Source organism: Puma concolor, chromosome B4 (genome assembly GCF_028749965.1).
Source record: "Puma concolor isolate L17-30 chromosome B4, mPumCon1.1.hap2, whole genome shotgun sequence".
NCBI lineage: Eukaryota > Metazoa > Chordata > Mammalia > Carnivora > Felidae > Puma > Puma concolor.
The window spans coordinates 54,444,034-54,459,888 of NC_141673.1; the positions used below are offsets into that span (position 1 = coordinate 54,444,034).

At 33.1% G+C, this 15,855-nt stretch overlaps 1 protein-coding gene across 4 annotated transcripts in view; it reads right to left on the minus strand.

Moving 5' to 3' along the window:
• Window positions 1-3,963: 3,963 nt before the first annotated feature.
• The window catches only part of USP15 (ubiquitin specific peptidase 15), a 119,369-nt gene continuing 107,477 nt past the window's right edge, over window positions 3,964-15,855 (minus strand). For all 4 annotated transcript variants that reach the window (XM_025926765.2, XM_025926764.2, XM_086712928.1 and 1 more), the window contains 5 exons: window positions 15,564-15,679; window positions 14,794-14,943; window positions 13,100-13,203; window positions 9,006-9,094; window positions 3,964-5,961 (listed from right to left, as the gene is read on the minus strand). In XM_025926765.2, coding sequence (XP_025782550.1) covers window positions 5,779-5,961; window positions 9,006-9,094; window positions 13,100-13,203; window positions 14,794-14,943; window positions 15,564-15,679 — 642 coding nt within the window. In that variant the 3' untranslated portion in view covers window positions 3,964-5,778. The remainder of the gene's footprint in view (window positions 5,962-9,005; window positions 9,095-13,099; window positions 13,204-14,793; window positions 14,944-15,563; window positions 15,680-15,855) is intronic.

The following is a 15,855-nucleotide window of genomic DNA, read 5'->3' on the forward strand; positions in this document are numbered from 1 at the left end:
AGCTAATGACTTGTTTAGAGCTAGCTGTGGGGAAATGGTTTCTAAATTTAGAATGTTCCCTACCAAATCTCATGGTATCCCAACAAATATACTAACCAAGTATCTGTAATTACTGATGTTTACTGTTTGCATCTGCAGTATCAATCACCTCAACTCACGCATAGACACATGGCTCAAAATGGAATGTAATTCCGAGTTTTTTAAACTAAAGAGTTTAATTTTACTAAAGTCACTCAATATTTAAAAGTTCTACAGGAATCCACCCTCAAAAAAATACACTACAAATAGTTTCTCTATATTTACAATTTATTGTTTTTGTTTCTCTCAATTGAGGGCAATTCTAAAATGATCTGTATTTGTTTGTAGGGTGTTTGTTTTAAGTTATTTTCAGGACACTGATAATTCACCATTTGATATAATGGAAAGATGGTTTTCACTATAAAGAAAATGAAATACTTTCATTTGCTCATAGGGAGAATTGAAGGTCAGAAGAAAGCAGGCCAGATGAAACAGTGAAGGCACACATGGAAGGCCAGACAAGCAGAATATTTTAGTGGAGTCTAAATTATGTAAATTGTATCTAAGACTCAAGGAGCAGAAGAGGAATAAGGAGTTACAATGTCTGTGAACCTACATTCTCTTATAAAGTTTGAAAGAAAGGCAAATACTGTAATAAAAGTTTTAATAAGAGATTTGAGATGTTACAAAATTTAATAATCCTAAAAGTTTAAGAATTAAAAAACAAAGTGATATTTAAGCTTTTAAACAAGTTTGAGAAATTATGTAATTATTGAAAAAAATGTAATAATATACATTATGGGAAAAGACTATTGGGATGGTTCAATACTTTTTACTTTTATGTATGGAGCTTTAACTCCAGCTAGCAATGGACTTGAAGATCACAGTAAATGAAACTATGGTTTGTTTCACCAAACTATATAGAACAAGCTACAAGGTCCTGATAGGAGGAAAATTTTGAGCAAAATAAGTACCACCTTCAACCAGAATTTTCTGCAGAATATAGTTAATTACCAAAACAGTTTGAACATTTAAAATATTTGATTTTGTGCATACTGGAAGATATTGGTCTTATTTTTACAGCATTTCCATTTAAAAGAACAATTACCAAAGAGATAGCTGTATTTTCAGCTGCTTTGTGTATACACATCACATTTAACATTTCTAGGGAAAAAACAAAAAAACAAAAACCTCAAAATCCATTTGATTTTCTTCCTGTCCTTTGAGACTCTAGTCCAAAATGTCGTCAAGGCTTGATTTTCATGAATGGTTTACCAACTTTCTGGATTCCCTTTATAATGTAGGCTCTTTTCCTCTTATTACCCTGGCAATTTCCAGGCTCTCAAAGGCAGAGTTGGGATATCATTAGACTACGGTATGATGTGGAGTATGTTTCCCAATGCATATATTTGCCAAAAATGATTTTTGTAGTTTTATATTATCCATCAAAATATTCTTTACCCCATCATTACTGAAAATAAATTTCGACTGATAACTTGAATTTTACCATATACATTTTATCTTCCCAATTCTAATATTTAAAAACCTACTCATGTAGCTTATAAAAATTTAAATACACTTTTTAAATGAAAGTTTTGTTGTCTGAGCTATTTGGAAAAATTTTTAATACAGAGTAAATATAAATTGAACATATCAAAAACATACATATCTAATTGAAATGTCCTACAACCTAACATGCTTATAAGAAAATTATATAGATTTCTCATTGGAAAAATCTGGTCACAAAACAATTTACTATAGTTCTGCATCTTAGTATGTAAGTCGTCAAGGACATGCATGTACTCTCCTTCCCACCTCTCTACTATCCTCTGGCCCTTTAAGTGTCATTAAAAGAATTATTGGGGAATTATCCACATAATTATGTTTTCAAGAGAAGTGATTTCAAAGAAAAAGAGAAATTTTATTTTATTGAGTAAAAAATACAAACAAAGGTGTCCACTATTCTTCTTTGCCTCCAGAAATGCAATTACTTTCTTTACAGTCTTACTCCTCTGAGATTTTAGAGGATGTCTGGTCCCATGCCCTAGTATATAAGAATTTTCCACATTTGTACTTTAAAAACTGAGTTAAAGAGAATGTGCTAATGTACACTGCACAAAGATCAGAAGCATACCAAGAAAGGAGGGTGGGAAGCTGGCAGTAATCAAGTGCACTGTCTATAAAGAACATAAAAATAAAAAGCAACTTGAAAGTTGACTTTTTATTTTCACCATACACGACTGTAGTGTCAATTCCTCTGGGGGGTGGAAGGTTCCAACTTGAATATGCCCCATCCCCACCCCTTTGGTAAGCTACTGGGACTCCCTTCATCTTCTCCCATAGTTTCCTGGCTTATTTTAAGATGTCCTCATCTCAATGAAATTAGTTGGTGACAAACTACTATCCATATACAGAATCACTGGCTTTGGTAGTTACTGGGTTTCTTCTTGCCCAAATCAATGCTTTGTGTGGTTTCATAGTGCATTGCCAGGAAAGCAAGGATAAATATAGGACTGCTAAAAGAATAGACTATAGGAGAAAGCAAGATATTTAAGCAAAGTATTAAACTGTTGCTTTTGCTCAGAGATTAAAACTAAACTACAGGTGAAGAAAAAAGTCATGAAAATCAGGGCTGCATTTGCAGAAATATACAGAAGGGTGTACTTGAGTCAGATAAACAAGGAAAAAAATGCCATATTACACTTAAAATCAGTAATGAGTATACCACATAGTTTACAAAGCACCTTTCCATAAAATACATGATTTCATTTAGGATCTCAACAAGCCTGTGAGGCAGACACTGTAACAAAGTGGGAGGCAGTGCACATATCTGAGGGCAGAATATTGGCTCTATCACACAGTAATTGAATGAACTTGGGAATATCACTTAACTGCTTTGTACCTTGGTTTCTTCAAATGAAAAATGGTGATGATCAATGTCTGTCTCATAGCTACTGTGGACATGAATGAGATAATACATATAACACTTTAATACACTATCTGGTCTGGAGTAAATGCTCAATGAATACTACCATTGTTATAATTTTACAGATGAAGAAAGATAGTAGGGGAGATTAACTTCAAAGTCATATGACTACCAAGTAGAAAAGCTAACAGAATTCTAGGTTGGCTGCATTATTACCACCTTTATTACCTATGAATATCTACTTTTAATTAGAGCATGGACTAGCCTTTTGCACTGCCTTTAGTTTTTTTGCAGCTGAAAATGTAATTTGAGTTTGACAAATTCCATGGTATTATTAACATCCTTTTCTATTTTAAAACACTTCTTTTAGTGGGAATAAAAGTTAATCGCAGGCATTAAAAAGGAATGGTCTCTATGGACAGTTAGGGTGGAGACTACAATTTAGGGCTGGAAAAGTTAATTTGGTTTTTCTTTAAACCTCAGAAAAATGGAAAGTCTATTAAGTGGTAGACAGCAGAAAGACTGCAAGCTCTGAGTGGAGGGAGGTTTGTTTACTGCTATATCTCGACTACAGAATAGTGATTAGTAGGTGCACAAATATATGTTTAATGCATTTTTTTTTTTTTTTTTTTTTTTTTTTTCAACGTTTATTTATTTTGGGGATAGAGAGAGACAGAGCATGAACGGGGGAGGGGCAGAGAGAGAGGGAGACACAGAATCGGAAACAGGCTCCAGGCTCTGAGCCATCAGCCCAGAGCCCGACGCGGGGCTCGAACTCACGGAGCGCGAGATCGTGACCTGGCTGAAGTCGGACGCTTAACCGACTGCGCCACCCAGGCGCCCCGTAATGCATATTTTTAAAAACTCAACTTTAAACACATCCTTAACAGGATTTGTTTAGCTGTGACATGCTTTCCTTTCTATTTTTTAACTATATGATAACTAAAAAGTCTATCATATAGTCACCTACCCACATAGAATTTTTATCAAGATTCAGAGTAAGAAATAAAAGACTTAAATAAGGCCTTAAATAGCTTTATTGAAATCTGTATAAATAAACATGCACATTTCAAATGTAAACTCAAGTGAACTCAAGTGCAGACAAAATTTTAACCTCTGTCATGCAGGAGGTTAGTTTACATTAAAAAAAAAAAAAAAAAAAAAAGGAGAAAAGAAAAAGAAAAGAAAAAAGGAAAAAAAACAAAAAACAAAAAACAAAAAACAAACCCAAAGCAGCTTTTAAAATACCAGGATGAAAAACCAGCTTTAATATCAAGGTATAAAGCAAAGCCATGATCAACATACCTCATTTATCCTGGTCAAATGCATTTTTTTCTTTTTTACTTTTAAATGCTAACATAAATAAATAATTTACCAAAATGTGCACTCACAGAGTGAACTTTTATTTACAATACACAATTTATAATCTATTGTATTTGATTAGTTCAAGTGAAGAACATTATACTTTTTGCTTTAATAACAGTGGGACACAAAGCAATTTCTCAGGTAGTCGATATGTGAAATGTGCCCCAGCATTTAGATTTTTCTATTAAAGGCAGTATTGTATGCCAATCGACAATACATTCTTTCAACTAGATCAAAGGGAAAAAGCAGCAAATGAAAAATGTTTCAAATGTTCACACATATTTTTGGCATCCTGGATCCTTGAATGTGGTGAACTAAAAATCAAATTCAAGGTTTGTATACTTTATATACTATACAGGTTCTGACTCTAGAACATGCAAATGCCAATTCTCTTATAACAAGTTACCTTCTGAGAAAAGCTGTAAGGCTATGGTGAATTCCATCAGGAACACACAAAGAAAGTTAACAGACCTACCTTTAAAGCCAATTGTCCATTAATGATTTAAAGGCCAGTATATGAAAAAAAAATTCTCATCTAAGCTTGATGTAATTATTACTATGGACACAGAATACTATAAGTCTGTCCTTATATGTATTATAGCAATTGGAAGGGTTAAAGGTTGCCAAATTACCAAAAAATGGGGTAGAGAAAAACAGACAGCAAAAATTTTAATTTTGGACCAACACCAGATTAAAGATATGCGTTTTAAAGCAAGTCAACAAAATTTGAATACTTAAGGAATAGATCTCAATAGCGGTAAAAAATACTTACATTTAACTGAAAAATGATTTTAGATGGAGTGTGAAATCTAGAACCTGTTTTTCACAGCGGCAGTAATATGAACATAACATTCTGGATTTTTAATGATTCTACAGAAGAAAATAACTTTTCCAAGATTGTTTCCTGTATCATGATTTGTTTTTTTAATAGGCCCATGTTGATTACCAGGGACAGATTTGAAAATTTGGTTTTCCAAGAATACTACTGCAGTATTTAAGCCACATTGATACCGCAGCTAAATATCATAGTAATATATGTGGCAGCCTAATGCACATGAACTAGATTATCCAAAAACTAAGTTCAGCCATAGTTTTCTTGCAGTATTATTAGAGCAAAATAAATGACCAACATCCACAAATTTAACATCTGTCATCAATTAACTCACATCCAAAAAATTAAAGAAAACATAATTCATCAAAACAGCAGCAAACTTAAAAGGGATTTATTTGTGATTTCCTATATATATTTAGCTTGTAATTACAAGACTGTAAATGTATTAAGAGACAATTTCTGTTAAAGTTTTCATTGTGTTTCACTTCAAGTACTGCACAAGTTAAAATCTGATAAAGGATTTACATTCGGTTATCTGAAACTCCCCATCTCAGACTTTTGTTTAATGTGGTGGGTAACCTCATCATTTCATACCACCAGCAGGAAAGTCTCTCTTTTATGGCTTCTAGGACTTTCATTAGTTAGTGTGCATACAGTTTTCGTTTTCTATATCATTGTCATTATCATTGCTATCTTCATCACTTTCTAACGGGATGCCTGTGGCAGCTGAAGCACCTTTAGTTTCTCGGTCAAGAGGAAAAAAGCCAGTTCCACTGAAAGTGTCTTGTCTCTGGTAGAACAGTACATATGCTGCTTTGGACTGTTGAAACAAACAAAGGATGTCAAAATGGGCATAAGTCTCAAAGATCATATTAAGCACAGTATGGATTTTTCACCTGGTAACTGATTTTGGAGACAGGGCATAAGTCAAATAGAAAAACTGTACATGGACAAACGGAACTTATTTAAATTGGTTAAATACAAGATCACTGCTATATATAAAGGAATAAGAGTCACTAGAATGAATATTTTTATTCTTTTAAATTAGCTAAACAGATGAATAAATGCAACTCTATCACAGATTAACCTAGTTACTGCCACATGAAACAGTTCTATGTCTGCTTCCCTCCTGTGTCTAAGGAAAAGGGAAGCTTCTTTCTAATACTCATCCCTTCCCTCTCAGTTTGCTCCAGACTCCAGCTTTTCCTGCTGCTTTCAGGGTACTGCTCCATTTGTCACCACTGCGTATATTTAGTGATTCCAATTGGACTTCTTGGCATAAAAAACACTCACGTCTCTTCCCATTATAAATCCCTCTCCACTCTACCACCTGCTCCAGCTGCCAGGCTATAGACAGAGCCACCAAATAATATCCATTTTTCACTCTCATGCAAACCCCTATATTCAGCATGATCTGTTGCGCCCATCATTCTACTGAAATTTCAGGCTTTCACTAGGGGCAATAACCTGCTGTAAACAAATTAAATGGATACTGTTTAAAGTTCTTTTATTCAGTCCAGCTGTAGCATTTAATGCTTTACTATTTTTCTTTCCTACATCAAACAATTTTTGGCTTTCATGACACTACTTTACCATAGATCTTCTATCTCCACGGTTGTGTCTGACTTTTTTGTGGGCTTAGTAAATCCCAACTTAAAAAAAAAAAAAATCATGTTCTGTCCCCTGCCCACCACTCTTTCTTACTCTGTATCTTCTCACCAGGTGACTCATTCAAACCTATGGGTTCAAGTATAAGACCAACAATGCAAAGTTATAACTTAGGCTGGTACTCACTCCTGAACTCATAATCTCATAAATCCATTTCCCTGTTGTTTATACAATACTACCACAACTTTATTTTTACTTGCTTACTTATTACTACTACCATGCTTTAAATTTAGAAATCTGTATTGCTGAAGTGACATGACAGCCTTGTTTTTGCTGGAGGCTGTAATAGCCTGCTTCTTGTCTCAAATTCCAAATTTAATAATGTTCTATTGCTTAACAATCACCTATGATTCTCACAGTTTTTAAGAAAAGCTTTAAACTGTGAAGAATGTCATGTTCCTTGATCTGACCGCCACGTTTAGCTCTAGCCTAATTTCTGCCCCATATTCCTAACAGGTATTTCCTTTCAGTAATACCACATTGTTTGCTGTTTTGCTAAATACCATGTTTTATCATGCCTCCTTGCTTTTGTAGTACTGTTTTCTTTGCTTCTTTTGTTTAATTTTTCTATTTGTAGTTGCAGACTCAGGTCAAACACCACTTTATTATGCAAACTCCCCTACACTGGTCCTATCTCCTTACACCCCACATCAGCAGAGATAGCTGTCCTTTCTCCTTATAGCCAAGATATTTAATACTACTTATGATATAATTGGTAATTTACTTCTCTCTCATCTCTGGACTGTAAGCCTCCTTAAGTTAGAGATAGCGGTCTTTTAATCTTGTTTAGAACTGAGTCCTACATGAAGAAGGTACTCAAATACTTGTTGACTAAATGAAGTATCATCATTGTTAAGATGTAAGGTAACATTAAATACACGTATTGTATAAAAATAAGATATATTGTTTATTTGAAGGCAAGATTAGGGCAGCACTGTCAAAGACATGTTGAAAGAGAATATAGGTAATTTCAGGATGTTCTGGCTGGGAGATTAAAGAGGAAAACACGATTGAAAAGTGACAGATGAGGGCTGAAATTAGAAGTCTAAATATAAACTGGAAATGTAATTAACTTAGGCACATACAGATTTTAAAAATATTAGCGTTCTAGTCTTTCTTTTATGTTATAGCTATAGGGAGACAAGCAACAGTACATAACACACACACACAAACACACAAACTTAAAATATCTGTAGAGAAACAAGTCAAAATTATTCCATATCTCTTCACCCAATGGTGAATTGAAACTATGCCGATAACAGAGCTCAGAAGTTTATTAATTTACTAAATTGAACAATATAAGTTGAAGACATTTAAGACATTATGAACTCAAGAAAAAGCTGGTTTCTGCCCTCAACTGAAACTGGGAAATAAAGCAGTCAGTGCTCTGAACACCAAAAGAAAATCTCTATGTGGGAAATACGAGCTCTGTGCTCACAGGAGCAAATACTACATTTCTCACTCTTCATAATATTGTGGTCAAACAGTAAAATTCATAGAAGGCAAACTTTAATAGAAAAATAAACCTTTATCAAGTGAGTGTTAGCTTTCTTCTTAGAATCAACTCATCATCCCTTCACCAATCAATATTTGATAATAAAAATATGCTCTGATGGGAAGCAAAGCAAATGCCAATATTTTGGCTCCAGCTGTAGCTGGTTAACTGATGTAAATGTGAATAGATGTTACTTCCTCATTTTTCTACTATTCAGAAGATATCAAAGTAACAGATACACAAGGTTAATTAAAAAAAAATCTCTAATTTGTTTTATCTAATCATGTAATTTTGAGTTTAAATGTTTAACTGTCATACAGGATAAGACTTTACTTTAAAAATCACAGGTATGGTAAGGAAGACCCTTAAAGGATTTTCTTGTTTTCTATATTAGTACTCTGATTTTAAGTAGTCAATGTCCCAAAATATCTGAGCTCATTTCCCAAAGGAAGAATTTTAAATTCCAGTTTTCATGTTGAAAAGTACCAGAAAAAATTTCATGTTGCAATTTATGTTTATGTTAGTGGGCAGATTTAGAAGACAAATTTCCATTTAGAGGACAATTTTACATTTCTTTAAATCAGAGCAAGTCTCTCTTAACTATTAGAATGGCTAGAATACAGACTAGAGTGTTCCATTCCATGGGCATCTTAAAAAAAAAATGGATCTTGTAATTTTCAGGAAGTAAAAGACACACTTACCACAATCTGGTCTTCAGATGCAGTTGAGACACTACTGTCATCAAAGTAGTACCATTTTCCATCATCTTTATTTTTTGCGAAAGCAGTATCTAATGAAAAATATAATCACTTCTGTGACTGGAATGATCTATGGTTTCTGGGGGGAACCTGCAAATCTTTACAATCATCTATATAAGGAATACATACTAAAGCTGCATGATAATCATGTACACAAGGCCTATATTTTACACATTCAACTGATTCCATCGATTATAGGTTTTAGCATAATTTCCTAAAATCTAAATACCTAAGATGGTTTTCAAAGAAGTTGAAATCTGTGACTTTTTTTTTTTTAATCCCAAGGACAACAGAATAGATCTATTATTTTTTAGTGCACAGAATAACAATATAAATGACAATAAATGAGAATTAACATTTATGTAGTGCTTATTGCGGATCAGGCACAAAGCTCTGTACTTTACATGTATTATCTCATAGAGAAGGTATTATCTTATTCTTTTTCTAGTTTTAGAAATGGGGAAAGTGAAGCATGAAGAGAAATTTAATGTCCAAGGGTAAAGCTGTTAATTGGCTGAGTTAACATTTAAAGCCAGGTCTGTCCCTGACTACAGAGTTTGACATTTCAAACATAATTTAAATTTTGTATTTCAGTTATTTTTATAAATATTTACAAATTTTTTTTTCAATAATACTATCCCAGTAATTTGTAGTTTTTACATCAAAAAACAAAAGTACTAAGCAAGAGAAAAATAAAAAGTGATTAATCTGTAAAATTTTTAAAGATTCGCTTTATCAGGGCACCTGGCTGACTCAGTTGTTTAAGCATCCAACTCTTGATTTCAGCTGAGGTCATGATCTCACAGTTGGTGAGATCAAGCCCCATGTCAGGCTGTGTGCTGACATCACAGAGCTTGCTTGGGATTCTCTCTCTCCCTCTCTGCCCCTCCTTCACTCACACTCTCTGTCTTAAAATAAACTTAAAAAAAAGTAAAGATTTGCTTTAAAAGTTAAAAAAAAAATGCTCCCTCTCACATCCTAGGCTTTATATAAACTATCTAATAACCGAGGAAACAAAGTTACAAAATGTCCCCCAAACAATTATCTGCTGTCATAGCTTCTAAAAAGTGACACCTTATAGGCTATATCTTCTGGATAATTCTACACCTCATAAAACAAAATTATTGCTCTTTTGGGTGGATCCTAATGTGGGTTGTAAGTTTGTCAATTGAACTGAATACCAATGCACCCACAAATTAAAAGAAACATATTGTCAGGCTGAATAAAAAGACAAGGTCTAAGAATAAAATGGTTTATAAGAGACAAATCCAACAAAAAGGCACACAGAGTTCGCACGCCAACTGATACCAAAATAAAAAAAGTCAAATACTGGTAAAAGGAACGAAACAAAAAGAGCTACCCATTTTAAACATAAGTGCAACTAACAGTGCAAAACAACTAATAAAGTAAAAATAGATAAATCAACATTTTAGTAAGAATCCTGACAAATTCCTCCCAGAAATATAACAAATATATCAAAAATAACCAGAGATAGTAATGATTTGAATACAACTGATAAACAAGTTATTAGAAACATACAGAATTCTATGTCTGAATGAGAAATATATATATTTTTCCAAGCACACAAACATTTAAGAAACAGACCCTGTATTAAGTTAAGGCACATGGAAGCTTTAATAAACTAATGATTAATATAATACAGGCAATATAACCAATTGTTCTGTAATAAAATTAAGACAAAAGGAGAGCTTTAAAAAAACTATGTTTTGAAAAGCAGACCATATGAGGTGCCTGGATGGCTCAGTCAGTAAGCATCTGACTCTTGATTCTGGCTCAGGTCATGATCTCACGGTTTCTGAGTTCAAGCCCTGTATCAGGCTCTGTGTTCATGGTGTGGAACCTGCTTGGGATCCTCTCTCACCCTGTCTCTCTGACCCTCCCCTGCTTGTGCTCTTGCTCTCTCTCTCTCTCTCTCAAAATAAATAAACAAACATTAAAAAAGTAAAAAGAAAAGCAGATGATTAAACGACCTCAGACTAACTGGAAATCATAAAGGAAATTAAAAAGATATATAGAATTTAAAGTCAATGAAAATACTACAACTCAAAATTTATGGAATAAAGCAGTATTTAGAGGGAAATTTAGAGCTTTAATTTTAGCCTTCAAGAGAGCATGGAAAAAAGTGAAGCAAAAGGTAATAAAGTATTCAAACCAGAAGTTAAAAAAAGAGGAATGGAGCAAACTCAAAGTAACAAGAAGAAAATATAACAAAGTGGGGCGCCTGGATGGCTCAGTTAAGTGTCCAACTTTGGCACAGGTCATGATCTCGTGATTTGTGGGTTTGAGTGCCTCACTGGGCTCTGTGCTGACAACTCAAGAGCATGAAGCCTGCTTCGGATTCTGTATCTCCCTCTCTGTCCCTCCTCTGCTCATGCTCTCCATCTCTCTCAAAATAAATAAAAAAATAAACATTAAAAAAAGAAGAAGAAAATATAACAAAGAAATCAGTGAGAAAGAATACATTCACATAACAAAAAGAAAAATTTAATAAAGTGAAAAGCTAATTCTTTGAATAGATTAATAAGATAGACCTCTGGACCTAGAGAAAAGAACGAAAAAGGGACAAAGACATCGCATAACTGTATTATATATAACGATTCTCAAATAAAGTGGAATACACAGATACGTTTTTAGAAAAGTAGAAAATGCCATAATGCATACATCTTGGGGAAAAGAAAAGTGAATAGACTTCAATAATCATGACATAAATAGAAAAAACTATGGCTATGTAAAAACTACATAAAACCAGATGGTTTTATAGGTGAATTCTACTAGACTTTCATGAATAGTTAATTTCTATACTATACTATCTGCTTTAGGATGGAGAAAAAAACTATCCCAGACTGTTTTATTAGGACAGACTGTAATCTTGATTCCAAAGAAAGAATATAAAAAAATTACAAGATCATTTCACTTATGAATGAAATCTTAACCACTCTAAATAAAATTAGTTAACCAAATTCAACTGTGAATTTAAACACAATTTTAAGTAAACAAAAATTAATTTCTAAACAAAACAAAACAAAACAAAACAAAAGGTTAAGTAGGCATGCAAAGATGGTCCAACAGAAAAATCTATCAGTTGGAGAGTGTGGACTAGTATAACTGTCCTGGAGAGCCATCTGGCAGTACCTAAATACTCTGTAACTCAGCAATCTCACTTCTGGGTATGTTGCTCAAAGAAATTCTCACATAGGGGACCATAAACAACGATTTTTATCAGTCCTGTGGTGTTAGAAAGTTAAACGCAATTTGGATGTGGACCATGAAATGAGCACAGAGATAAAATATGGTAGATCTAAGTCCTAAGTGGTTAGAAGCAATTAACTAAATGGACACAAAGTAACATAGAGATGTCTTATGTGTTAAGAGAAAAATGTAAGATCTGTAACATACTGCACCAACCATGTAAAAACTAACAATGACACATGATTTATAACACATACATCAAGCATTTTAGAAAGGGGAAGGGAAGGAGAATGGAAATGGACACGAGTTCTGACCATGATGTCCCTTTACATTAAAGTGAAAGTATGGTTAACTCAATACTTTACTCCTGATGTTAAAAAAGGTTCAAAAGCTAATTCATTCATTAGTCAAATTTACTGGACAACTACTGTATGTAAGACACGTTTTATATTTCCCCTTTAAAAAATTTTTATTTTAGAGAGAGAAAGGACACGAGTGGGGGAAAGACAGAGAGAGAGTCCTAAGCAGGCTTCATGCCCAGTGCACAGCAGGGGGCAGAGATCATGCCCTGAGCCGGTATCAAGAGTCAGACACTTAACCAACTAAGCTACCCTGGCCTACTGCCCCCCCCATCCCCACTTTTTTTTTAGAGGCTCCAGGTCCCAATGTGGAGCTTGAATTCATGATCCTAGATCAAGAATCACATGCTCTACCAACTGAGCCGCTAAGCACCCCATATTTTCCCTTTTAGTAGTAAATATCTTAAGAAAAAAAGTCTGCAGTTATCAAGCATCATAATTTTAGCAAAATGGTAACTGTCAACTTACAGTGTCCTCCTCCCATCCCTCCATAGTGGTTTGAAACAGCAATCAAATTATAGCGGCAAGGACCTGCATTTGGATTAATTAGGAATTCTGACATATCCAGGTCACTGTTTAACAAAGAGATCAAATTAGTTTTGTTTTCTCTAAATGTCATGAATTCTATTCTCTGTCAATGTTGCTTGACTCTCATTTATATAAAAAATAGCTCTTTCACTAAAGAAATCACTAAGAACCAAAGAACTGTAAAACAAATCACACAAACACACACCCTCTGAGATGTGAACATTTTGGCAAAATAATTCTTAAAAGGTTGGGAATTTCCAAATTCTCTACTGAATGCTGTTATTCAGATTAATGTTTTTGTGCTAATACATTTAACTTTCAGTATACTAGTAAAACAGTCATCACCCTTTACCATCTGGACCCTTTTAATTTTTTAGATTTTTGAAGTCATTTTTAGTAATTATTTATTTAAGGAAGAATAAAACAATAGTGAAAACAAACTTTCACAGAAATTTTATAATAATGTAGATATATCTAAACCCAATATTTATTCTATTTTCCTGGTTTTGATTATCTATATATCCTGAGTAGGCAACATTCTTTGAAATGCAACCAACCGTTTGTAATCTGTCATGCACAAAACTGTAACATGACCATTTTATAGCTTATCATTATTCATTTTTGGGTACTTGTGTCATCAAAAAGCAATAATGATCCTAAATTTCAAATATATCTCTCATAGATTCTAGATTATCATTACTGCTGGTTCTTCTTATACTTACACACTGTTAAAATGTTATATTTTTGAAAACTTTGATGATTCATAATTAAGGACAAAATTGCCATTGGTTTCTGGTAAAAAGCTGCAAAACATTTTTAACTTTATAATCAACAATCAGAATAAGCAATCCAAAGAATGTTTTCAATATTACATCATCTATTTACTTCCAGTCATCTAGTACACACACCTGCCTATGGCAGTTGTCTACTTATTAACTGTCTCAAACTTGTGGTGCATAAATATCATAAAATATAGAAGAATACTATCGATTTTCTTTTAGCAAAATAGGAGAGTGCCAAGTTATTGCTGCAAAATGTTATGTGATGAAGTCCTTCCTGGACCACGTGAATGAGAATACACTATTTCATTTTTGTCCTTATGAATGCTCTATTAAATTTAGTGAAAGCTTAAAAAAAAAAAAAAAAGACTACAGAGATGCTGTCTCCAGACTTTTTAAAAAAGTGATGTTAATACTCTGGACAATGTGATAAATAAACTCAAGTATGACACAATAGGAATGACTGATTACACTACTGTGTCATCTTTTTAAGCAATTACATTATTCTGTTTCACATTATTCCAGTCTTCTTTAAAAAGCATACCAAGGAATAACTGATGATTAATGATGAAATAATTCCTAGGAAAAACAAAATCACTAAGATCCCACAGAGTATCTTAGATATATAAACAGGGCCAATGAACCCGTATGATAACGTAACATAAAATTACTTTTATTTTGTTGTTCAAAAGGTGTATTTTCTTTTTGTACTTTGAAAAATATCTAAAAAGGAATAAAATTGCTACTGATCCTTACAAACTGCTAGAATGACTCACAAATACTGGATCTGATGCTACCTTATGTTTATAAAAACCTACAGCTGTCCAATGCTGATAAAGCACAATCAAAACTTACTTGATGGGAAAATCAACTAATGTATCCAATTTGTCTCTCATGTATCGACTATAAGAAAATCGTTTGAGATGTACCACAAGTACTGGAGGCAGGGACCATAAATCCAATTTCTTTGTGGCTTGCTGATGTTCTTTACAATTTGGACAATACCTAAAAATAAAGAGAAATCTTTAAAGCTTGATAGAGGTAATGAAAATAATAATTAAAAAATGCTTGGAAAGTTCTTTTATTCAGTACACCTAATATATACCAGACTGATAAACTCCTTTATCATTTTTATCTTCAAAAAAATCAGATAATGAGATAAATTAGTATGTAAATAGGTATCAAAGAAATGATGAAGGCTAGATTATTTACATTTTAGTATGCTAAAAGAACACAGAACTATGTTGAGAAATAAGCATTAGAAAATCTTAATACTTCTGGGCTCTAATGGAATTAAAGCACCACAAAACGTATGACTTTCCTAAAAAGGTTTCTATCAAAATGGCTGCACAGCAAAAAAACTCTTGGGAAAAAGTAACTAAAATTAATTATCCATTGTAAAACAGCTATTAGAGAGAATACAGTAATGAGATTAGAGCTTAACATTGTAATAATATTTTTAAGGACATTTTAATCACTTTTAACAGACTATTATCATATAAAGAAATGCTTATTATTTAAATTATCAAAGGGAATTTAGTACTTTTTCAACTTGATATATAGCACATACCTTAGTATAAATCCTTAAAACATAATTAGAAACATTTTTTAACTTTGTCTCTTACCAGGGATCTTCAGCACCTAGCTTTTCTTTTGTTGTAAAAAGCTCAATGCAATCTTTTAATTTCACAAAGGGTTTTTTAGGAGGTTTATATTCCACACTTTCATGTTTTTCAAAATCCTAAAGAGAAGTATTTCTTGAGTTAAGAGAACAAATGAAACAAAACTCATTTTAGTGATTCCATCTTACTATGAATAGTAATGAAAAACTCCTAAACTTTCTCAGAAGAATTATAAAGCTTTTTTCAGCTGAGATTTACACACGTCTAAAAAACTTATGATTACACACCTACATGG